Source organism: Herpailurus yagouaroundi, unplaced genomic scaffold, assembly GCF_014898765.1.
Source record: "Herpailurus yagouaroundi ecotype Mexico unplaced genomic scaffold, PumYag 205, whole genome shotgun sequence".
NCBI classification, from domain to species: Eukaryota; Metazoa; Chordata; class Mammalia; order Carnivora; family Felidae; genus Herpailurus; species Herpailurus yagouaroundi.
The window spans coordinates 3,688,851-3,714,533 of NW_024412436.1; the positions used below are offsets into that span (position 1 = coordinate 3,688,851).

The 25,683-nt window shown below is 38.1% G+C and overlaps 1 protein-coding gene across 6 annotated transcripts in view; it reads left to right on the forward strand.

Moving 5' to 3' along the window:
- Nucleotides 1–25,138, forward strand: part of CCDC181 (coiled-coil domain containing 181) — a 29,656-nt gene extending 4,518 nt beyond the window's left edge. For 2 of the 6 annotated variants that reach the window (XM_040451725.1, XM_040451729.1), the window contains exons 2-6: nucleotides 703–842; nucleotides 3,593–4,540; nucleotides 15,954–16,100; nucleotides 21,365–21,519; nucleotides 23,767–25,138. In XM_040451725.1, the coding sequence (XP_040307659.1) occupies nucleotides 703–842; nucleotides 3,593–4,540; nucleotides 15,954–16,100; nucleotides 21,365–21,519; nucleotides 23,767–23,926 (1,550 nt within the window). In that variant the 3' untranslated portion in view covers nucleotides 23,927–25,138. The remainder of the gene's footprint in view (nucleotides 1–702; nucleotides 843–3,592; nucleotides 4,541–15,953; nucleotides 16,101–21,364; nucleotides 21,520–23,766) is intronic. The other 4 variants (XM_040451727.1, XM_040451728.1, XM_040451726.1 and 1 more) reach the window with 3 other exon arrangements.
- The last annotated feature ends 545 nt before the right edge of the window (nucleotides 25,139–25,683 follow it).

Consider the following 25,683-nt stretch of genomic DNA (forward strand, 5'->3'; position numbering starts at 1 on the left):
ATCTACTGTCGTTGAAAATCAAATGTTACTTAATTGAAAGCTCTCAGATCACAAATTATAACCGTGCCCTATAAACTAGTAGAAGGATTAAAAAATTGAGGATAGGCAGTGATATTCAGGTTTCCTCCACATTTGAAAGTTCGCTTTACGCTTCTCTTTGGCAAAAGACCTACATTTGTTCCTGTTTTTGTTCACTGAATGAAATCTGAAGAGGATTTTTGCTTTTATGAAACTGTAATTGCTTCTTTGCTTTATGCCATGTTGGCTTTCCTTGGAATACTCTGCTTTCAGAGAGCTGAGGAAACCTGTATTTGTTTTCATTTGAACATTAGACAACGTTAATGAGTATGACTTAAAAGCTGAGTCATCTGCTCTGACCTGGGCAAGGAGTTTTAACGATTGGCAGGGGATGTGGAAAATCCTTCTCTAAGCCTCAGATAGTCTTCTTATCCCCCTTTTTTTAGGCTCCTTGTAAGTGAGGGTTTCAGGAATTGGGTGGAGGGGGGTGGTTTTTAGAGTGGTACATCTAGAAAATGTCTGGCCATTGAAGGCCTCTCTTTCAGGGTATACAGATATATGTTTATTCTGAACGTTCCATGCTTTGTGTTTCTATGTGTTGGTTAGTCTATTACATTAATCTCCATACTCCACTCTGCCCCTAAAGTGGACATAACATATACCTTATCTTTTTAAATCTTACAGCATTATTCTATAACAAACAGAAAATGGATGAAAATAAAGATGTGGACTCAAAAGAAAGTGGAGAATATGAAGATGACTTTGAAAAGGACCTGGAATGGTTAATTAATGAAAAAGAAAAAGGTGGTGCCAGCATAATAGAGGTATATATAAATTGCCAAAAGCATTCATAATAATTACATTAACAAAGTGCTTTGTAATTCTTCAAGAGTTTTGCATATACTATGTCATCTAAACCTCCCCAAATTCCTTTGATATATATAGAACAAGTATCATTATTTCTACCTTAGAGATGAGAACATTGAGACATTAAGAGTTTATATGTTGTATCCTAAGGTGAGAGATGAGAGAACAGGGATTAAGTTAGCATTTAATAAAGTTTAAATTACAATTAAAAATAGGAGTGCCTGGGTGGCTCAGTCCATTGAGCTTCTGACTTCGGCTCAGGTCATGGTCTCACAGCTTGTGAGTTTGAGCCCCGCATCCGGCTCTGTGCTGACATCTCAGAGCCTAGAGCCTGCTAAAGATTCTGTGTCCCTCTCTCTCTGCCCCTCCCTCACTCATGCTCTGTCTCTCTCTCTCAAAAATAAGTAAACATTTAAAACACTTAAATTATAATTAAAAATTATAATTTATATAATATAAATAAATATGATTTATTGCCTCAAAAATAAAAACAAGTACAATTTCTACTTTATATAAACTTGGATAAAATCATGGGGTTATACTTTTAATATAAATGAAAATAAAGCAAATCCTCAAAAAACATGGTCTTTTGGCTAACATTTGAAACCTTAAGACTGAATCAGCCCTTCAGGAGAATGTATATAGAGGAAAAGCGTAGAGAGTCAAAACTGAGCCATAGGAATACCTTTAGGAAAAAGTGGACCCATTAAACATGATCATACAGGTAGAAGGGAAATCCAGGAAAATGAACCTGTTCCTGGATCATGGATATATATATATATATATATATATATATATATATATAGTGTGTATGTGTATCTATATGTAATTTGTGGGTACATGTTTATATATATTCATATATGTATATATTCATATGTATATATGTATGAAATTAACGTCAATAAATAGGTAATGAAGAAAAGATGTAAGACTGCTATAAGAATAGGTGACTTTAGAGGGACAACGACCTAAGTAATTGTGACAGAAGTCAGATTTAAGGTTAAGGGAAAGAATATGAGAAAAAGAAGACGGGCAGTTTTACATCACAGACTTCTCTTAGTTGCATTTTGCTTTCTTATACAATGGAGAGGACAAATGGGATAATATTTGAAAAAGGCAACAGAGTGAAAAGTAAAGGTTTTTCTGAGATGGCCTTTAAGTGGGAGTTCGATGCATCTTTAACAGAAAAATAGTAAGATTGAGTAGAGGCAGAGATACCCCAGAGTGGTCAGTTTGAACCAAAGTCTCATGACTGGAGGGGTGTGAGATCCAAAGCACAGAGTGCTAGAATTAGAGAAGTGATGATGATGCTTCATTGTTTCATTTCTTTCTTCATTCAGAAAATATTAATAATCACCTACCATGTATCCGAGGCTATTGTGGGTGCTGGGGAAATGGCAGCTTCAAAACAAAGGGCTCTCATCCATCTTCCTCATTTTTGTGGGTGATTATAATCACTTCCTCCTATGAGGCTGGCAGGAAAAATGGATGACAGAGATAGAGACTGGGATGAGGGCTGGGGGGTGTGAAAAGTGACAGTTTTATTGCACTGAATTTTTTGGTTACTTTGGCTTCTTTTGCAGTGGGTTTTAAAAAATGAAAACCAAAGAATAATTAGGAAACAGATACTGTCAGAATGAACTAGAAAATCAAATACGGCTTAAAAAAAACCAATTACAATGCAGAAATCTTAGTTTACTTGGTTGTTAGACATTTTAATGGGCCAGGTTTATTTGCTTATCAGACATCTGGCAACGCTGTGCGGGTTAGGAAGAGATGGCTATCAGAAAAGATGACCTTTAAGCATGTAAAAGCGGAAGGGGATTTTACGAGGTTGAAGAGAGCAGCAAGTAGTAATTCCCATAGAATTGTTTCAGGAGGGAGAGAATTGTCTGAGAAAAAGGAAAAAAATATCGTAGGGGAAAAGAGTCTCTGTTTGGTTGGTGAATATGCATGTATGTGGAAAAGATGTTAGATAAGAAGCCTTTAATTAGAAACAGGTGTAGAGCAGGGTTTTGTGATGTGATAATATTGATCTATGGTTCATGTGGAATCACGCTTTTTTAATATAAAACTGAATTTATGATGGTGTTTAGCATAGACTGTTGGAGCCTCAGAGGATAGTTGAGGAGGGAAAATGTCATCCGTAGATAAAAATTGACTGGAATTTGGATATGGATTCTGCAGAAAATGGCACCAATGATAATCTGAAAAGATTGTAAGAAGCTCAGAGTGATTAGAACTCAACTAAAGGCTGATATTGTAATGGTCCTGGGGAGAAAGATAGTTTTTTGAAGAATAGAAATATTATAAGGAGAAAACACTTAACAAAATTTTCTTCTGAAAATTTAAAGTGAGGAAGATTTTATAGAGGAACCATAGTAACATAATAATGTACTGTTTGTAGTTACCCTTTCATTAATTAGCATACAATTTTTGAAAATATTAACCTAGCCCCTAGCAACATCAAATTCAGATTTAGCATTAAATTTTTCCTAAAGTGCTATTGTCACATGTATTTCCCTTGGGATGCTCATAAATATGAATTCAAATATTATGAGCACAGTGTAAATAAGAAGCATGTAAATTTTCCCATTCATAAAATATATTGCATGATTATGAAACTTCATTTTGGATTATCTACATATAAATGGACAAAGAGTCTCAATTTTTACTGAAAAAGAGAACCTTATATATATTTTTTTAGATGGCTTGTGGGAATGAAGAGAATATTAACCGAGAATTAAAAGACCATGAAACAGAAACAGAACACACTGAACAGAGTTCTGATCCTGACAAATCTTTGAAGGATGAAGTTTCACCAAGAAGAAATGACTTCATTTCTGTACCGAGTATTCAACCTTTGGATCCCATATCAGATTCAGATAGTGAAAACTCTTTCCAGGAATCCAAAGTAGAAAGCCAGAGAGCGCTGGAGGAGGAAGAGGATGAGGAAGTAAGGAGATATATTATGGAAAAAATTATACAAGCCAACAAGATTCTACAGAATCAAGAACCTGTGAATGATAAAAGGGAACGGAAGCTTAAGTTCAAAGACAAATTAGTTGATCTGGAAGTTCCTCCACTGGAAGACATTGATACTGACAAAAATTATGTTGAAAATGAAAGTAGTATGTCTGGAAAACTCTCACAGTTATGTATTTCCAAGGAATTTGGACAAGAAAATGTGCTCGTGTCACTAACTGATGGAAACTGTGAAGAGAACAAGGATAGGAAAATTCTAGTCGAGAGAGATGGAAAGTTTGAACTTCTGAATTTACAAGACATTGAGAGTCAGGGGGTTTTGCCCCCCATTAATACTAATAGTACAGAAAACGAGCCTCACCAGTTGTCATCCAGATCTTCCAACTCAAATGTCAATGGTGTCAAGAAAGAAGAGCCGATAGCAAAGATTCATGCTGTTGCTCATTCATCAACAGAAGAGCCACTGGCTTATATCCCTCAGCCACCAGCCAACCCCAAGACTCGTCCAAGTTCTGCTGCCAACTCAGATCGAAGTAAGGGGAATGGGAAACCTAATCACAGGACACAGTCTGCAAATACACCTCCAGTGACCTCAACATATTGTCTTTCCTCTCGACAGAAAGAACTGCAAAAACGGCTAGAACAAAAGAGAGAAAAGCTAAAGAGAGAGGTGAGCACATAAGCGGGCATCATATTGAAAGCGGGATGTATTTTCATGTTTTATAAATGTAGTGGTATTTGAAATAGTTCCTCAAAGTATTGGGTAGATTTGCTTGCTTGTTTTGTTTTTCTATTGTTAGATTAAGTGGTTAAATATTAAGAGTGCAGATTATGGGGTAAACACCATGATTATCTTGGTCCTTTCTTGGAGGGATCACAGGGCCTAGTAATGAATGACTTGTGTTAGAGACCGAGGTCTCAGTGATGACATCATCTGATCCTTTCATTTTAAAGATGAGGCTCAGAGAAGTGGCTGCTGAAAGTAATTTTGATGTGAGCAGGTGAAAATCAGGTGTCCTGTGGAAAAATGAAGGCACAAATTTGTTGGGGTTTAGGAGGCAGCAGGTAGATTTGGATTATAATTCTCTGACTTATGTGTGTATGTGTTTTCACATATTCTTCCATGCCTATAATTCCTTGATTTCAGAGATTTTAGTTTTAGATGAATAGAGCCTAATAACCTTAACAAAGTATTTCCAAAATGCCATATGGAATCCAAGATGATGATGATGATGATGGTGATGGTGATGGTGGTTTTGTGCTGTCGATTAAGAAGAGGGTGTGAAGTAACCAAAGCATTTATTTGGGGTCTTAAGGATTGCAATCCAGGAGGCAGAGTGTCGACCTAAATCAAAAGTGTGCTCTGAATAGTGAGCTAGTGAGCTGGGAGTGCAGGCCTATAAAGGCAAAAAGCACAAGCTTACATAGCTTGTTTTGAAAGAATTATGATTGGTGATGGCAGAGTTTAAACTGACTAGCTAATACACATAGGCTGTTTAGCCAACAGGTTACAATTTCCATCCAAAGTACAAGAATGTGTCTCACCAGGTTGGTCAGGGTTGCAGTTGACAAGTTGCAATTGACAAAAATCGAAAGATCATGGTGGGCTGAGAATTGAAACAGGAGACTTGAAATAGGAGACAGTGCGTAGGCCCCACTTCCTCAATGTTCTTTCAACTCTATTTTCAGTGACTGTCTTAGCAATGCTTACTTCGTTTTGAATCTTCCTTCACATTTCCCCCTTCTGATCAAGATCTTTCTGGCAGGAAAACATCAGTGACAGATTTTTGTGATCATGTAGTCCTATTTCATTATTGGAGTGGTTGGCAACCTGCAACTTGCTCTGGGCCCCTCATGTCCCTTGGAGGGTGGAATCTCATAGTGGTTGTTACTTGATGTGTTCTATAAGCATGCGAGGTGAGGGTTTTCCAGCCACATCTGAGTAACAAGGAGGTTTGAGGAAATAAGACCTAGAAGTCAATTAGATTCTCCTTTCTTTCAGTCAAAGGGTACATCTGGTGAATGGTTTTGAGTCTTTGAACAAAGATTATCTGAGTTGTGATAGGATTTGAAACATTGGCTGTGAAAAGCATTCACAGTGGGATAATAATGAGTATAGAACAAATTAAAACAGTGATAAGATAACTTGTAGCCCAGGTCCCAATTCTGATCAGGGGTTAGCTAAAAATATCTGAGACTCTGAAATCTAACCAACCAGAGGTTTTAGAGGATGGGATTCCCCTTAGAGATTTAGCAAGCTTAAAAATCTTAGCAGTTTTGAATTCCAAGCGACGGGAAGTACCCATGTACAGCAAGAAGTGTTAGTGATGGCAGACTCTACCTTGGGTCCCAAGTAAATAACCTAGTGCTATGCTATTATTGAGGACAACATGAGATAGAGTATCCAAAGACTTGCCCTGGCTCTAATAGCTCAGGCAGTGAACCTGGCAATTCTGCTGATGGTTCAAGAAAGATTTCCAATCATGTACTCATTCCAAGCCAGCAACTGAAGATCCTCCCAAATTGGGCCCCTTTACTGAAGTTCTTCTCTCCTGGGAGACCATAGCCTTGGGAACGCCCCCAACTGTTATCTTTTTATTCGGAGGGGTTGTCATCTGGATAATTATCTTCTTTCAGTTTTTTTTAGCGGGGAGACTCCTTTTAGTTCTATGATTAGTTCCTGTATGGTTATCCTTTAGTAATTAACTTAAGGACAGAAGAAAGAGAAGTTAGATATCCCAGGTGGCATTGCTTTGCCATTCTCCAGCTGTCTAGGCAAGCAGATGTCCAAGACTGTCCCCTGTAAGTGCAGACGAAAATGTGTCCTGTAGGGGTGCAAAGCATCTCTGCTTAGAACTGGTTATGGACTCATTTATCGGTATAGAGGGCATGATAGGAGAAAACCGGGGATCTGTTTTATTTGAGCAGATGAAAGGAGGGTGGCTGTGTGTTTCACATCTTAGCTGAAAGAATCTTTTGTAAGAGGGGGGTCTTGCAGCTACGAGTGTCTGTTGGGGAACAGTTGTTATTTGTGCCTTGGCATGTCTGCAAGAGCCAAATATAGGAGGCACTTTAGTGCTAAAGTGCCTGCTACAAGGATTGTTCCAAATATTTCATGGCCATGAGGCATTAGGAAGAGTCTCTTGTGAGATATACAGGCCTGGTCATGACTCTTGGGAAAGCTGTCTGTCTACCTCAGGTGCCATCTGCTTCTCACCCAGATTGTTGATTTTGAGTGGGTCTGGATATTTTTAGTTTGAGATCTCTTGTGGTTGGGGATGTCCAGTCAGGAGAGGATGCCTTTTTTTTTTTTTTAAATAAGAACTGTGAACCCATGGGTCAACGCCTTTAAGTTTAGCAGCCAGGGGATTAGTTAACAAATGCTTGATGTGGCCCTTCCCAGTGAGGTTGGAGGGCATCCTTGTGTGGGTGACATTTCCAGGAAGCAAATGTCCAGGTGGGAGATCATGATGTTGAAGATGTTTGTCACCCAGAAGTGTGCTGGGAAAAGATTGCTGTATGAGCTCGGTATTAGTTTCAAGTACCTTGATAAGATCTTTGCAATAGATTAGTGGATTTCCTTTCAGTAGTAGGCCATCCTCATAGGTGTTCTGGTAATGATTTCAAAGGGAGATAATTAGTGTTTACCAAATAGAGTGGATCTGAGGTTAAATAATTTGAAGGGGAGGGCTTTAGACCAAAGCAGACTGAAAGACTCAGTAAGATTTGCCAGTTGGGGGGTCTTAATTATTCCATTTGTTTTTTCTACAGTGGCAGAGTATTGGGGATGATATGTGCAATGAAAATGTTGTAATATTGGCCAGATGTGGCAAATGGCCTATGATATTTGTTTTGTGAAATAGCTCCCTCAGTCACTGTGAGGTTCTGAGGGTATGCCTCAGTTTGGACTTATTTTCTCCAATAATATTTACCATGGAACTGAGGCCATAGTTCCATGACTAGGAAAGGCTCTTGCACAGTGAGAAAACATGCAAGCCATTACTAGAACATATTTGTGTCCTTGAGATGGTGGCAGCTAGATAAAATTCAACTGCCATATTTCAAAGGGCCCAGAAGGTAAGAGATGTCTCTGTCATCAGAAGGTAAGGGTTTAGAAGGCAGGATTTAGAGAATGATAGTTTGAAATGATGACATTTGGGGGAGACAGCAAGAGGGTTTCATAAAAGGTTAATCTACTGGAGGACAGATGCTAAGTATAATGAGTATCATTCTCATTATAATGGCATTTGCAGTGGGGGTTGCTTATTTTTATGACATGCATTTTATTTTTTATTTTTTTAAACTGTATTTATGTTGAGAGAGGTGGGAGAGGGAGAGGCAGAGAGAGAGGGAGAGAGAGAATCATAAGCAGGTAGGTGAAGCCTGACACAGGGCTCAATCTCAAGAACCATGACATCATGACCTGAGCCGAAATCAAGAGTCAGATGCTTAATTGACTTAGCCGCCCAGGTGCCCCTATGACATACATTTTATTTTTTATTTATTTAAAAAAATTTTTAATGTTTATTTATTTTTGAGAGATAGAGCACAAGCAGGGGAGGGGCAGAGAGAGAGACAGAAGGAGACACAGAATCTGAAGCAGGCTCCAGGCTCTGAACTGTCAGCACAGAACTTGACACAGGGCTCGAACCCACAAACTGCAAGACGCTTAACCAACTGAGCTACCCAGGCGCCTCTGTCATGCATTTTAAAATGATGACTGATAACATTGTATCAGGAAATAATCAGATTTCTAGGGATTTCACACAGTATTTGGAACACTGTACAGATGTTACATAAAGTTTAATATTATTTCTTATTTGACAATGCTTCCCATGTGATTTAACATATCAAATAAACCTAATAGGTCCTATGGAATTTTCCAGATCAAAAAGACTTCATTTAGAAGTTGATTTGGGGGAGTTTGTAAAAAATATCAAAACGTTTGGACACTTGACCCAATAGGATAACAGAAAATTATAAAACAATACTTCATTATCCATTTACCTAAATTATCAGGGACAAATACAGAAGATTACAGTTAGCTACAAAAGCCTTAGCTGGTCTTAACAGAAGAAGACTCAGCTTTCCCAAGTCATCAAAGACGTGATAAAGACAAAACATAGATTCTGTTTCCTAGGCAGATTACATTAAAAGTAAAGAAACTTTGGGTACAATCTCTTATGAAGGGCAGGCCAACAATCTGAGAAAAATTTGTCCTTTCAACAGAGAAAACCAAAATTTTGCACTAGTGTACTTTGGATGTCAAAACTGAAGTTTAGATACATTAATTTTAACCTTGGCCAGCTTGATTACACATGAAATTCCTTTTCCAAGACTTCTTTCCTATGAACCTTCTACAACTTTCTGTGTCTATTTTAGTTTGTCTCTTTTTATTTCTCTTTCTGAAATAATCAGCTCTATGACAAAATCAGTTTCATTTCCCTCAACAAAATTCATTTCTTCCCCATACCTTCTTTTACCAAAAACACACACTCTACTTTTCCTCTCTTACTTTCCATATACAGTCATTTTCTTACATCCTTGTTGAATTTTAGTAGCTTTACTTTCAAAAATACTAAATAGAATGTTTAACCCTTAGAATCTTAATTCCTAGTGAAAACTAAGAAACCATTGTGGACTGGCACATTTATAAATATGTTTCATCATTTCATAATTTTTATGTCACTTTTTTAAAGTTTATTTATTTTGAGAGAGAGAGAGAGAGAGAGAGAGAACGAGGGAGGGACAGAAAGAGAGAGAATCCCAAGCAGGCTCCACACTGCCAGCACGGGGCCTGACAAGGAGCTTGAACTCCCAAACCCTGAGATCATGACCTGAGCTGAAGTCAAGAGTCAGACACGTAACCAACTGAGCCACCGAGGCGCCCCTCGTCATTCCATAGTTTCTAGAAGTATAATCCCCCTCCTAGTCATTTAAATTTTTTTTGCATAGGTTTGTTTATTAAATAGACCTAAGTATTATATATTTTTGTCTTTCTGTAAAAAAAATTTAAAAGCCAAAACTAAATGAACTTAGGTTTAGCAATCAATATTTCAGTATGTTATGCTATATATTTGGAAATGATTTAGGTGGTTAATGAACATTTGTTATCTAGTTTAATTCAGCATAAATTTTGATCTCCTTTAAATTTACTTAGATTGCTTGCTTTTAGTAATTATACTTGGATTAAAACGCTAAACAGCTAATCATCATCTTAAGCTATTTCTTTTCTTGACAGATTTTGAAACAGAAATAGCATGAGCTTTTATGACTAGTAAACCCAGGTAGAAAAAGTTGTGTATCTCTGTTGCCTCATCGTGATGCTGATAACCCTGAAAACATTCCTGTTTTTACTAAACCAGCAAACATAAACTTGCATTTTTTGCTTTTATTTTCTTACTAAAGTTTTTTTTTTTAATTTTTTTTTTAACGTTTATTATTTTTGGGACAGAGAGAGACAGAGCATGAACGGGGGAGGGGCAGAGAGAGAGGGAGACACAGAATCGGAAACAGGCTCCAGGCTCCGAGCCATCAGCCCAGAGCCCGACGCGGGGCTCGAACTCACGGAGCGCGAGATCGTGACCTGGCTGAAGTCGGACGCTTAACCGACTGCGCCACCCAGGCGCCCCTAAAGTTTTTATTCAAATTCCAGTTAGTTAGCATACAGTGTAATATTAGTTTCAGGTATACAGTGTAGAGATTTAACACTTCCATAAAACATTCAGGGCTCATCACAAGTCTACTCCTCAGTCTCCATCACCTGTATCACCCAGTTCTCCACTCACCTCCCCTCTGGTAACCAGCAGTTTGTTCTCCATTGAACTAGCATTTATTTATCAAGGATTGTCTCAGATCATGTGAACTTGAGAAAGATTTGGGTTAGTGGTTTTTGTATTTCTGGGAATTTTTTGACTACTTAATTTATGGAAGCACTTCATTGTTTTTAATCCAATTAAATGGACCTTGTTCATAAATTAACTTTGACAGTGCCATCAGAGCTAGAAAATGTCACATCACTGTCACATACATATGTAGACATATGTAACATATAGGTAGCTGTAGACAGAAACCTTATGGTTTCATTTTAAAATTTATACCGTGATTCAGGCATGATTCAAGCTCTTCTCAAAAGAATGGCGGATCCGAATTGTGTTTCTGGCAGATGAACTAACTCACGTTAGGTTAACTAACTAACCTGACGTAAGTTAGTTAACCCAAGTTAGCTGCTAAGTTAATCTGAGTTAACCGCTCAGATGGCCAAAGTCTTTTACTAAGGATTTTTATTTGTGTGCTGTGAAGATCCTTATAGAGCTGTCCCCAGAATTCTGGCAAGAAAATTGGAATGAGGAAGAGGAGGAGGTACACAGATGGTACAGGGGGAAGGAGGAGGATGGCCCCAGGGCAGGCCCTTGGTGCAAGAGGGCTGTCGCACGCCCAGAGGCAAAGCAGGAGGAAGGGAACGAGACGGTGCCTGAGACAGAGAGGACGGGTCTTTTTAAAGTTGTCTGTTTGCTTCAGTTAGTTTAGAAATGGCATTTTGTAAAGACGAGATTTTTAAAATCCTGACTATGTTTGAAACCCCCCAGGTACCAACTGAAATAGGCATCCCATTTGGTTGTCTTTATAAGCCTTTTCCAATTGTGCACGCAAGTAAACTAGCTGTAGGACATCAAAAGTGTCCATTTTGACCAATGAAGTTTTAAATCATCTTGGGTAATTTGATCCAATGGGGCAAAAATTCACAGCAAGAAAGACCGTATTCCTTAACATAAATACTGCAGGAGTTGCAATAGGGGGCTGAATATTAGAAGCTCCTTAGAAGAATTATTTCCCAGGGTGCCTGGGTGGCTCACTCGGTTGGGTAGCCGACTACGGCTCAGGTCGTGATCTCGCGGTCTGTGAGTTCGAGCCCCACGTCGGGCTCTGTGCTGACAGCTCAGAGCCTGAAGCCTACTTCGGATTCTGTGCCTCCCTCTCTTTCTGCCCCTTCCCTGCTTGGTCTCTGTCTCTCTCTCTCTCAAAAATAATAAACATTAAAAAAAATTTAAAAAAAAATTATTTCCCATAATTGAGTACTTACCAAGAACCTGAAACCCAAATATTCCATTCAGAATGAGTGAAGATGGAATCCTCCCCTCAAAAATGAGTGAGGACAGAAGCAAGCAACAGAGGACATCCAATTAAAGGCCTGAACCTTGACCAAGATGGGAGGTTCAGGACCAAGAGGATTTATCACTGTGACTTGAAGCCACCAAGGATATGTAGGAGTGCAATGGACTCTTGGTACCTGACTCAAATCCACGGCAACGCTGGAGACAGAGGTCGGGTACTTGAGATCCTACCAGCTATGCCCAGTAATGTTGATGAAGAAGAGGCTGTGAAGCAACCGGAGCGTTTATTTGGAGTTTTTGGGATTGCAATCCGGGAAACACAGGTCAACCAAAATTGACAGTGCTTTGAATTATGAGTGGGGAGTGCAGGCTTATAAAGACAAAACCTACAAGGCCATGTAACTTGTTTTGAAAGAATTATGATTGGTGGGGGGCAGAGTTTAAACTATCTAATACACAATTGACTCTTTAGCTCACAGGTGTTACATTATCTGTATTTCAGTTCAAAGTAGAAGGAGGAGTTCTGGTTGCAATTGGCAAGAGTCAGAAGTTCCCGTTGTTCTGAGAACTGAGCATTGGTCCTACTTCCTCAAGCCATTTCCACTCCATTCTGAGTGACTCTCTTAGCAATGCTTACTTCATTTGGGATCTTTTTTTCATAGCTCTTGAATAAAACTGTGTTTTATTAATGAAAACTCCAGGTAGTAAAACTGGTGAATTTCTCTAAATGACTTAAATCAGTGCCCCAGTTCTCTCTTTTACTGGATACCTGATGATATTAAGCTGGTGCAGAAAATATCTGACTGTAAAGGCCAAACTTCAGCAGGATCACAGGTAAATAGAATTTTACAATTAGAAGAATCCCTAAAGAGCCTTTTACAGATAAGAAATCTATAGTCTAGAAGTTTAATTAACTTTACCAAAATCATTCAACTTGTTTAGAGCAAAATAGGAGTCAAAGTCTATTTTCTTGGTGTCTATTGAGAAATGGTACAGGAATTATGTAGGAAATTATCAAGGAAATTTCTGGTGTTTCAATAAGGAGCCCATATTAGCAGAAAAAGGTGAAAAACAAAGTTAGTAAGGGTTTATAACCTATAGAATGCTCAGGCAGGAATCTGAAAAAATGCATACTAAATAAAGTTTAGCTTGCTTGGCCACTAATATCTGAACTGTAACTCGCAGACTTAGTTTGCTTGGTTTATAGCAGTACTTAAAAGGATCTGCTAATGCCAAACTTGATGACAATACAAAATAACATTTGAGAATGAACTATAATAATGTTTGCTGTACACACAAATGTGTGAGTGCATTTGTATATTTCTACAAATGTTATATGAGAGGTTTTATAGAATTTCAGTGTCTTTTCACTACTGGACTGAGTAATCTTGAACTGGTGTGACTCAGAAATAGTTTCGTTTTTATTTTGATCCTCTTTTCTTGGTGCTGAGATGCACTTTTCTCATGTCAGGATCCTCAGAACTAAATTTCCCTTGGTTTATGCACTTGCTCAAGGCATGGTCTTTATTACTTATATGCTTGCTCAAGACTGTATGGAAATGCTAAGGCTTTTTCATATTTTTTAGTTGGTTTCAGGGGAAGGCTTTCCTTGTTTATACCCAACAAAATATTTGCTGAGTTGAGCTGCTGTACTGTATCTATTCTAAGTGCATCATTTCATTGTTTTCTTTGGCAACTGCATTATCTGTACTTCGGCTGATATCTTCTGTGTAATATCTAAAAGTTCCTCCAGAAAGATAATCATCTTACCATACTGTCTGTATTGATGCAAGACATCATCAACTGAGAAAAGAGGCAGAACTGAAACAAAACAAAAGCACTTATTATTTCAGGTCTCAGAATTGCAATTTGGGGAGTAGAGATTTGGGTAGCAACCCAAATTATGTCCACTAGGGCACAAAAGTCAAGCGTTTTTAGAGGCAAAAAAAGAATGCTTCTTTACGTTATTTACAAAGAATTTTGTTTGGCGTTGACAGCAGAAAACTAATCTTGGCTACACATAATTGGTGGCTAAGGCTATTGCTGAGAAAAAGTCTGTTACTGTAGCGGGTTGCGGGTACTGGTAGAATCCTTGTTATATTGGTAGTTTGGCCCAATTCAAAAGTTTATGATTATACCCAGTGAGGACTTGCATAAAGCCCACATCCTAATGGCCCCTGACTCCATTTTAAAATTCCTTGACATAAGGTGAATCCATTTTATTTCACCTTTTACATTACCCAAGGTCCTTCTTGTAAAAAGAAACTTACAAATAAATGTAAATTTTAATCTGTGATAAATTCACCTTTTATATAAGCATTTTTTAGAGCTTAGAAAATAGTATATAGGTATTTCAAAATAGAAATCTTCAGTCTTTATTCACATATATGCAAATATGTTTATTAAATTTTTTTTTAATGTTTGCGAGAAAGAGACACACACAGAATGCAGGGGAGGGGTGTAGGGAGGGGATGTTAGGGGCAGAGAGAGAGGGAGACACAGAATCTGAAGCAGGCTCCAGGCTCTGAGCTGTCAACACAGAGCCCAACGTGGGGCTTGAACTCATGAACCGTGAGATCATGACCTGAAGCCAAAGTCGGATGCTCAACTGACAGAGCCACCCTATGTACGTATTTTTAAAAGGCGAGTATCACCAGGATTCTGTCACAAAATTATACACACCTTTCCAGTATATCGGTATTTTAAAAGACATTCTGTGCTGTCTATTGGATAGGATATTTTCTTTCCTTCTTACATTTTGTTCAATCAAAAGGAATTAGAAAGACTTGCTATATTGTTAAAATGTAAAGAAATAACTCTGAATTCCACCATTTGAAGAAAATTAAAGCATAGATTATATAATTCAGTTCATTTAAGTGATAAAATTTTAGTATTGGGAGAGACTTGAGAGCTCATTAATTTCACTCCATCTTGTAGAGGAGAATACAGAGTTAAGTGGTTTGACCAAATCGACATAGTACAATCGCAGCATGCTTGCTACTCAGATCTCCTAACTTTTAGCTCAGTACAATTTTCACTATGATATGTTCCTGACATGCTCCTCTTTGCTCCTAGTGACTATTTTATAGCTCTACACAACTGGTTTAAGTACCCCTCCTCAAGTTTAAGAAACTTCCTTTTATAACATTCATTGAATAATTCATATAAAAAATTCATTTTGTTCCTGTAGTTAACTGTCTAAATATTGTTCTGATAACAAAAAATGTTACTTTGTGAATATATATTAGTTGAAAAATATTTTTAAACAGTGTAATAAAAAATTTCAAACACATATGAAGGTACGGTTAATCTCTGTGTCCCCATCACCCAGATTTGAAAGTCATTGAGATTTTGGCATATTTGCTTCATCTCCTTTGTTTCTTGGCTGATGTATGTTTAAAGCAAGTCCTAGGTAGAGCATTATTGCTCACTTGTACATTTTAATATATATTTCTAAATGACGATGTTAGCCTTCTCTTTCATGACCACAATGTCATTTATCACAATTAACAAATTTAACAATAATGTGAAAATGTTTCAAACATTTATGATGCTCCTGTAGACACCATATAGTGCTTCTAGAGTGTGGTGGCCTTTTTTTTTTTTTCTTTGGCAAAGCTACAATTTGAGGGGCTTAATTCCAAAAGTAAACCAGGAAATGAAGGAGAGATTCAAGGAATTTCTGAACAGCATGCATACATATATTGTACATGTATGTAATTGTAGAATTTATCTCTCCAATTTCATTTATCTGATAAACCTTAATTTTATTTCTAAGCAAATTAGAGTCCCTATTTTTTTTTTTTTTTTTTTTTTTTTTTTTTTTTGGAGAAGCCCAATTTTCCGATGGAAAGTTTTAGGAGCAGAGAATGCTAATTTCAGACCTCAAAATATATCTCCCTACTCTGATAACTCATATACAATTTTATTAGTTTTTCATGAATGTCTTTTGATAACTCTTTCCACCAGGAAGAACAACGAAAAATAGAAGAAGAAAAAGAAAAGAAAAAAGAGAATGACATGGTATTTAAAGCATGGTTGCAAAAGAAAAGAGAGCAGGTCATAGAAATGAGGAGAATTCAGCGAGCAAAGCAAATCGAAGACATGAATAGCAGAGTAAGTAAATCTCTATGAAATGTAAGTTGATACAGATATGAAAGCTGAATTACAGGAAGAAATGAGAATATCAGAATAAGAAACTATGGAAAAAGTAGGAAAAGTGGTCCAAGAGCAACCCTTGCAAAAGATGCAACATACAGATGACTTTACAATTAAATTCTAAGAAGCCTGTGAAAATCAAATGAGTCCTATTTTATTCAGACTTTTATAGCACAGGAAATGGAAAACTACCAATATGTTTTTTCAGGATATTATAACTTTGCTATTCAAATAGGACAAAGATAGCATACACGTGCATACACACACGCACATGCACACACACACACACACACACACACACACAAACTCTACAGAATGGGTCTACTTAAGAACAGACATATGGCGTGCCTGGGTGACTCAGTCGGTTAAGCACCGGATTCTTGATTTCAGCTTGGGTATGATCTCACGGTTCATGGGATGGAGCCCCGTGTTCTCTCTCTGCCTCTCTCTTTGCCCTTCCCATGCTTGTGCTGTCTCTCAAAATAAATAAATAAACATATAAAAAACAATAGGGACGCCCGGGTGGCTCAATCGGTTGAGCGTCCGACTTTGGCTCAGGTCATGATCCTACAGTTCGTGAGTTCGAGCCCTGTGTCGGGCCCTGTGCTGACAGCTCATAGCCTGGAACTTGCTTCAGATTCTGTGTCTCCCTCTCTCTCTCTGCCCCATCCCCACTCATGCTCTGTCTCTCTCTATCTTAAAAATAAATAAAACATTAAAAATTAAAAAAAAACCAATAGACATATAGACAGATGGAGAAAAGACGAATACCGTTTGATTTCACACATAATGTAGAATCTGGAAAACAAAACAAATGAGCGAACAAAAAGAGTCAGACCTACAAATACAGAGAACAAAATGGTGGTTGCCAGCGCCGGGAGGTGAGGGTAGGGGGATGGGCAAAATGGGTGAAGGGGAATGCGAAGTACAGGCTTCCTGTTACGGAATGAATAAGTCATGGCAAGAAAAGGGTCGGCATGAGGAATCCAGTACAGGATATTGTAATAATGTTGTGTGGTAACAGATGGTAGCTACACTTGTGGTGAGCCTAGAGAGGGTGAGTCACTATGTTATCCACCCGAAAGTAATGTGACATTATCGTGTGTCACCTATACTCAAAAAAAAATTTTTTTTAAAAGAATAGATACATCTAAATCTTACATGAAAGCTAACAAAGACACCAAATTATTTAGTTTTTAAAAGTTTGAAACATTACAGGAAACCAAAGACAAAGCAAAAAACCGTCCCTATCCCTACCAATTTTTCTAAAAAGCATAGAAATAAAAAATTGAAAATTCAGTCCTGTGCCCTCCCCTGACTCATCTCCTAGTGATACGCACTTTCAGAGTGTGTGCAAGTCTTCCAAGTCTTATTTATATTTACAGTCTCACAAGTCAAAATTTTGTGATACACTTTGCTTTTTTTTCCATTTAACTCTTCAGAGACTATTTCTAGGTCATTACATTTAGATACTTATTTTCAAGTAGCTGCATAGTATTCTGTTCAGAGATAATTTATTAAATCCTCAATTGTGGGTATCCAGCTTGGCTCTGATATTGTTCTATTCACTAACAATGCTGTAGTGAACATGTTCGTTCTGTAGGAGAGTTTTTGAAGAGTGGAATCTATGACTCACTGGGTGTCCAGAGTGAAATTTTTAGTTAAATGTGCAAAAATTAACCTCCCAAAAGGTCGTATCAATTGATAGTCCCTCCAACAGTGTGTAAGAGCGAATATTTACCACATCCTGACTAACACTTTATGTGGTTTATCTTCTTAATTTTTCTTCATGAGTACATATGACCGTGTGTATATTCTGTGAATTTTCTGTTTATAGTCTTGACTGAACTTTTATAACTGAATGAAGGGGACAAGAGAAGATGTGGGGAGAGCAATTGAAAAGCAGATGTAGTTGTAGATGAGGGAGAAAGGATAGTGACTTGGGCTAGAATTGTAACAGGAGAGGGGGAGAGAGGGAGGGGGAGAAAGGGAGGGAGAGAGATATGAGTCATTTAAGATGTTCTGAAATACTGACTGGAGGAATTTTGTAATGAATTAGATATGTGTGTGAGGGAGAATGAGGTATAAAGAGAATATACCAGTTTTCTCTTCTGAGGAGCTCGGTGGATGATGGTGCCACTCACTGGAGCAGTAGAGAGTAACACACTGGTGGAGGAAACGGCTATTTCAGTTTTTCACTTGTTGAGTTTGAGGTCCCTACGAAACATCCAGGTGAAGCTGTTGAAACGTGACTGGAGAGAGATATTTTATGGCTAGCGTGGAGAATGAGAAGATTAGTGATTTCAAAGACTAATGGCCGCCCTCCATCCCCAGTTTGTGGGGATGTGGCTGTGGCTGTAGGACTGGGTGTCAAGGGCCCTGGAGAAAGGCCTAGAAGATGAGAAAATGAGAACTCTGTGAGGCTGGATGTTGAATGACCAGAGGTCGTGAAATTAAGGGAGCCAAATGGTGTAAATGTCAGATGAGTGTGGCTTTACTTAGAAGAGTAGAGGCATAGGGTTCTGAAGAGTATGAAGGAGTGTGTCCTAACCTCTGCACCTGACCTGTGAAGTACTTGAAGTTTGGCAGGAAATGCGGAGTCTGTTTGGGAGAGGAAAACTGCATCTTGGGGGAGAATCCGGATTTGGGTAACACAGGAGGTTTAAGTCCAGGGCCCTTTCGGTATCTTGTGAGAATGGACATGTTTAGGAGTTTTTATATCTTTGAATGGGAGTTACAAGGGAGAAACTAGGGAAGTTTTTGAAGGAAGCGGGGAATTCAGGCTTGGGAGGGGAGAGGCACAGCACATTGCTGTGATACTGAAAAGTATTGCAGACAAGAGGAGCGTACGTTTCAGTGACCAAGAAAAACACAGCTGTGACTGCACTGCCTGCAGTTTCCCAGGGGATGGTGGACCCTCAGGCTTCATGGCACTCAGCCCAACATAATATTTTTATAGGGTACTTATAAAAATAAACGTACGCTTCAGTGTTCTATTGTGTCCTACTTGGGGATAATAGAAACTTCGAACTGGGGGTGCCTGGGTGGCTCAGTCAGTTAAGCGTCCAAACTCAAAGTGACAAAATTCACAAAAGTTCTTGAGAATATGATTCATTTATGATATGGTTTCTCATTAAAGTTAATCTTTGAGACAGACTTCAAATCAAGAAAAAAAAAATTCCGAAGGGAAATACATAACCATGATGCCTTTTAACATGAACATTTTTTGAAATAAATTACGTTCAGCCATGGTTCATGTTTTTAAAGAATACAATTCAGAACTTCTTTTTAAAGAAAAATATTTATTTATTTATGTATTTATTTATTTATTTGGAGAGAGAAAGAGAGAGAGGGAGAGCAAGCATGAGTGGGGGAGGGGCAGAGAGAGGGAGAGAGAATCCCCAGAATAGATTGTGTCCGTTATGCTTAGAAACCTCCAGTGGCTTCTCGTCTCAAAATAAAACCCAGTGTTCCTGCCGTCGCGTCCCATAGCCTTCTTTCACTTCGTCTCCTACCACTTTCCAGCCACTTTGCCATAGCTTCACTTTCACTTCTTTGCTGTTTATTGAGCATACCACAGTCTCTTCTCAGATCGTTCGCTCTTACTGTTACCATTGCTTGACATACCCTTCCTCCAGACAGCCAATAACTTACCCCCTCTCTTTCTGTCTACATACCATCTTTCTCCTCACCTCCCCCATATTTCTCTCTCCCCTCACCATACTTGTCTTTTGAATCTGACCTATCAATCGATCGATCCTCTGTTTTCATCTCCTCATCTAGAGTAACACTGCCCGGTACAACTTTCTGTGATGATGGAAATGCTGTTTGTGCCGTCCAGTAAAGTAGCCACTAGCCACAACATGGCTATTAAGCGCTTGAGATGTAGCTAATGTGAGTGAAGTACTGAATTTTAAATTTTATTTAAGTAGCTGCGTGTGACGAGGACCACTGTGTCGTGCAATCACAGAATACGAAGAGGGGGAACCTCGTTTTTTTCACCGATGCAGCCCCGTACCAGTGTGCCTGTATATACTGTATGTGGTAGACAGCTGTAAGTGCTGAATGAATAAATGAACAGAGATACCAGTAAATCCTGGTCACCTCTGAATCCTTCACTCTCTTGATCTCGAATTCCAGCGTGAACCCTTTTTAGTCATCTCCAGCCCTTCCCAGGCTTCTAGGTGTTCAGCGATGATCCTTAGGTCCATGGGTCCTCTTCACAAACTTCAGCATTGCAAATCAAAGATCCTAGGTTACATAAATTATATAAATTAAAATGGAACCTACTTGGCAATGGGAGTGAAAGATAAAGGAAAATGCAAGATGAAAGAAGTGTATGCTCTGTATCATAGAGCTCATGTTCGGGGAAAGTATTAAATGAATACATAAAGGAAAGGTCCTTTGCGTTTTAGCCAGGCATCCATAGGATGAGACGTGCTTTCCCCTCACGCCACATCTGTCCCTTTGCTTTCTTTATTCTCTCACAGAAGAGCTCTTTCAACTGTGAAAATTCCCTGAAGATAGGATTCATTATGAAGTTTGAGGAACCGTATATACAATAAGCTACTCCCACTGGCTTTTACTTATGACAAAATCATCACGGCTGTTATCCTGATGAGAAAATTCTTATGGTTGCAAATCCTTATGGCCGCCCTCCATAAGAGTAGTTACAGTTTGGAGATGAGCTTGGTAGTTAGATGCTCTTAAAAGTTAAAAACAAAGACAGAATTTAAAAGAAAGGATGAATAACAGAAGTGTCAGATCATTAGTTTTCCAACTGCGTTCCAGGGAGCTCCTTCAGGAATTGCTACAAAGACCTCAACTCCACTCATATTGCCTATCCCAATCTTTCTTCAACCCTGTTTTATTTTTTGTGCCATTGTGAAAAATTACTTTACTTGTCAAAGGGCTCTCATCACTGAAAAGTTTGCAGATCACTGCATTTAAACCTTCTTCATTTATTGCTTACCTCAGTAAGACTTTTGAAAGGTGCTGGATGGCAATGAATACAGTGTTGGGTTTTCTGACAGGGGGCAATCAGTGGTGCGAGTCAAAGGCGATGCATTTTGTTTGGATGCTAGGAGTGCAGGTAGTGAGGTTGGCATTATTAAGAAAAATTGATGAGTGGAACACATATTCTTGTAGGGTCCTAGAGTCAGGGCCTCAAAAAAGCTGTTTTGGTGTATTGAAAATTAAATAAAGCTTGTTTTTGTAATCAGCAGGAAAACAGAGATCCACAACAAGCTTTTCGATTATGGCTTAAAAAAAAGCACGAAGAGCAGCTGAGAGAAAGAAAGACAGAAGAACTACGAAAGCAGGAGGAATGTTTATTCTTCCTTAAAGGGACCGAAGGCCGCGAAAGGGCCTTTAAACAGTAAGTCACAGGCAGGGCATGCTTCCCCTTTTCTCACAGTCATTGTAGAGAGTTATATCGTCAAGAAAGCTTGGAAAAAAAATACCACAAAATATTTTATCGCTTATATTACATATCTATTCAGTTTTAAGTCCACGCTTCTAAAACCTGAGAAAATTCTTTAGCTCCATACTATGCATTCTATCTATATACCATTCTTTCTTTCCTCAAGGTATTTTCTATTTTTTTATGTTTATTTATTTTTGGAGATGGGGGAGGGGCGGAGAGTGAGGGAGACCGAATCCCTAGTAGCTTCTGGGCTGTCAGCACAGAGCTCCATGTGGGGCTCAATCTCACGAATCGTGAGATCATGACCTGAGCTGATGATACCAAGAGTGTGACGCTTAACTGACTGAGCCACCCAGGCACCCCTCTTCAAGATATTTTCAATACCAAAATTATTTTAAATTTTTTTTTTCAACGTTTTTTAATTTATTTTTGGGACAGAGAGAGAGCATGAACGGGGGAGGGGCAGAGAGAGAGGGAGACACAGAATCGGAAACAGGCTCCAGGCTCTGAGCCATCAACCCAGAGCCCGACGCGGGGCTCGAACTCACGGACCGCGAGATCGTGACCTGGCTGAAGTCGGACGCTTTAACCGACTGCGCCACCCAGGCGCCCCCCAAAATTATTTTATATTTCACCAGTCTGATAACCTTTGATAGCCTGCCATTTATTTTATTTGTTATTTTGTTCACTTCTTAGAGAAATGGACCAAAGACTGTTTACAGCTTCTCTTATACACTCCTCAGAAAAACTGAATAAAGAGTTGCATTTCCCAAGACATATTTTTGTGTAAAGAAAGACAGGCTGAGGAGGAAGATCTGTACAAACCAAATGGAAAAAGAGATTTTGGACACATACTTTCAAGGCAAACCCGATCTTTTCAGTTACCTGGTGGATACTTTGTATTACCTGACTAATTGTGAGGAAACAGACCTGGTTTCAGAATTTTGCCAGCAGGCCTTGGGAGAGGGAATGAGTCCAGTTGTTTGAAGTTCCTTTCTTTCCTGTCTTTTTTGCTGTCTCTGTCTTTGTTTCTGTGCTTCTTTCTTCCTTTCCTTTTTTTTTTTTTTTAACATATGTAATTATCATAACAGAAGCAGTAAATGTGCATTGTGGAAATGGAGGCTGAAAAGTCACATTTTCATCACCCAGAGATCACTGTTAGTACCTTAGTGCATATCTTTTCTCTATACATACATTTATAATTTTAAAATATAAGTTGAGATCATACTGGTTATACTGTTCTGTAATCTGCTTATTTTTATCGACGATCTCATCTAATACCCAGTCCAGAATCCTATTTTTTCCCAATTGACCCCTAAATGACTACAATTAATTTGCTCAAAGTAGTGTCTAGTTCAGGACCACACAACCTTGGCTTAGATGCTTAAGTCTATTCAGTTCTGACACAGTTATTTTGTTGTTTAGGGTTATTTCTGAAAACAAGTGTGTATACACACACATACCACATATATACTTTCATATGTATGTATACAGTTATTTGGGGGTTATTTTACCTAAGCAAGGTTATAGATTCAAATTGGTTAGAATGTGGACTCTTCCTTCACCGTAGAGCACGTTAATGTCTACCAAGAATGAGGTAACCTTTCTTTCTGTCTTTCTGTCTTTTCTTTTCTCTTTCTTTTTCTTTCTTTCTTTTTTTTTTTTTTAACTTAAATTTTAGTTAACATTCGATGCAGTATTGGTTTCAGGAGTAGAATTCAGTGATTCATCACTTACATACAACACCCAGTGCTCATTGCAAGTGGTAAGGCAATATTTCTGTATGTTGGTATTCTTAACCTAACTGAGCCATGTTTTAGAATACAGCTAGTTGCAAAAAATAAGTTATTTGGAATCTATCAAATACTTGATTGCTTAGAAAATCATATTAAAAAGAAGAATAGGACCTTTATCACATGTGAAATATTGTATTTATTACTAAAAACCCAGTTTTTTTAGCTGGCAGTTTCATTGTAAGAGAAACTTAATTTTAAGTATTTGATTGCAAATGTGACTGTGCTTCCTTGTGTGATCATAGGGGATAAGTCTGAAATTTTTCAGTTAGTACTTTAATAATTTTTGTTGTGACTATAGCATTTCAATGTGAAGAACTCAATTTCCTTTAATAGCCTGCAGTAGTAACTTTACAGCAAAAGAGAGGTTTATACTCACCAGTTCTGATCATATCTTTTTCTACAGATGGCTACGAAGGAAACGGATCGAAAAACTAGCAGAGCAACAAGCTGTCAGAGAAAGAACTAGACAGCTCCGACTAGAAGCAAAGCATTCTAAACAATTGCAGAGCCACCTACATATGTCAGAAGCCAAAGCTTTTCGTTTTACTGATCATTACAATTGAAAGTATCTTAAATACTTCATTTGGAAGCTGCTACCCTCAGAATTTTGTATATCATTTCTAATGGCCTGTGCTTTGGTCATACTTGAAATTATGGAAATGCTATTTATCTTTTGGTGATACTGACAGTGAATTTATCTTTTTTTAACACTAAACAAAATAAATTTCTTCCCTCGCATTGCTGTATTGTGTTATACCATAGACCGTGCAACAAATTGAACAACAAATGAACGGTAGATTCCTTTACTTGTAATTTATTGGCATTTCTAGCTGGAAAGAACATAAGAAAGGGACAAATTTCTATTCTTGGTCTCTCTTATTATTAAAAAAAGATGGCAATAGAACATTTCATAAGGCTGTAGTGACCTCTTAAACAAGCCTGGTTCAAGGCCTTAAACAAAATCCTGCCTATGACAACTTTGAGTTTGAATAGCTGTGGCAAAAGCTGAGGAATAGGGTGGGCTTACTTCCTCATGTTCTTTACAAAATGAAGATAGTAATTATGCATCCAATTTTGGTATGTTACAAAATTAGCTGGCTCTTGTTTAGAGTTTATGGTGTACGTGGTATTGTTGGAGATGCTTTATGTAAATCATTGGCTTTAATCCTTGTAACAACCCTACTGGTCTTGTTTTGCAGATGAGGAAACTAAAGTATAGAGGGGAGCGGTTTGCTCACAGGCTGTGATCTGCATGATTGCAAAATCTTTTCTCTGAGGCATGTTATAAAGTTTACATACCTTGGTAGATATGGTGAAATATTTAAGACTAAGACTATACAGGAATCTGACACGTGGAGGAACAGTACTCAATATGCGTAAGAGCATTTAAAGGGTGGAGGACAAAGGCACCCATACAAGTGTGATTGGAGACTGGAGAATCAGTGTAGGAGTTCTGTTAAAGCTTCAAAAGACACGGCTCTTGTCAACTGGGTATTCGTACTTTAATCACTCGACCCTAAATGAGAAAACACAGAATCATTGAATCCTGTCTCAACTTCTTATGGCACTTTCAGCATACACCAGATAATTTAAAATTCCGTTATAACTAGTTTGGGTTGCTTACAGTTATCGTTAATGAGACAAAGCAACTTAACATTTGAATATTCCACAACAGTTTTACAAAAAAGGCTGTTGGAATTTTGATAGAGATCACAGTGAACCTATAGATTGTTTTGGGTAGTACTGTCATTTTAATAAAATTACCTTCCAACCCATAATAGCACAGATGTCTTTTCATTTAGTGCAGCAACATTGCTGCAGTTTTCACTGTACGAGTCTTTCACCTTCTTGGTTGAATTTATTTACAGATATTTTATTCTTTTGGATTCCACTGCAAATGAATTGTCTTCTTAATTTGCTTTTGAGTTGTATATGCAAATACAAACAAATGAATTTTTGCATTGATATACTGTGAAATGTTGCTGAATTTATCAGCACTAGAGTTTTTGTAGATTTCTTGGAATTTTCTACATATGGGATAACATCACCTGCGAATGGAGATAGTTTTACTTCTTCCTTTCCAAATTGGATTCCTTTTCTTTTTCATGACTGATTACTTTGGCTAAGACTTCCAGTATAGTGTAGAATAGTGGTGATAAAAGTGGGCATCCTTGTCTTGTTCTTGATCTTAAAGGGAAAGGTTTTAGTCATTCACTATTGAGTATGATGTTAGCTGTGGGGTTTTCCATAAATGCTTATAAAGTTGAAGTTCTTACCATTCTATTCTACTTATTCCTATTCTTTGGTCCCTATTTTTCTG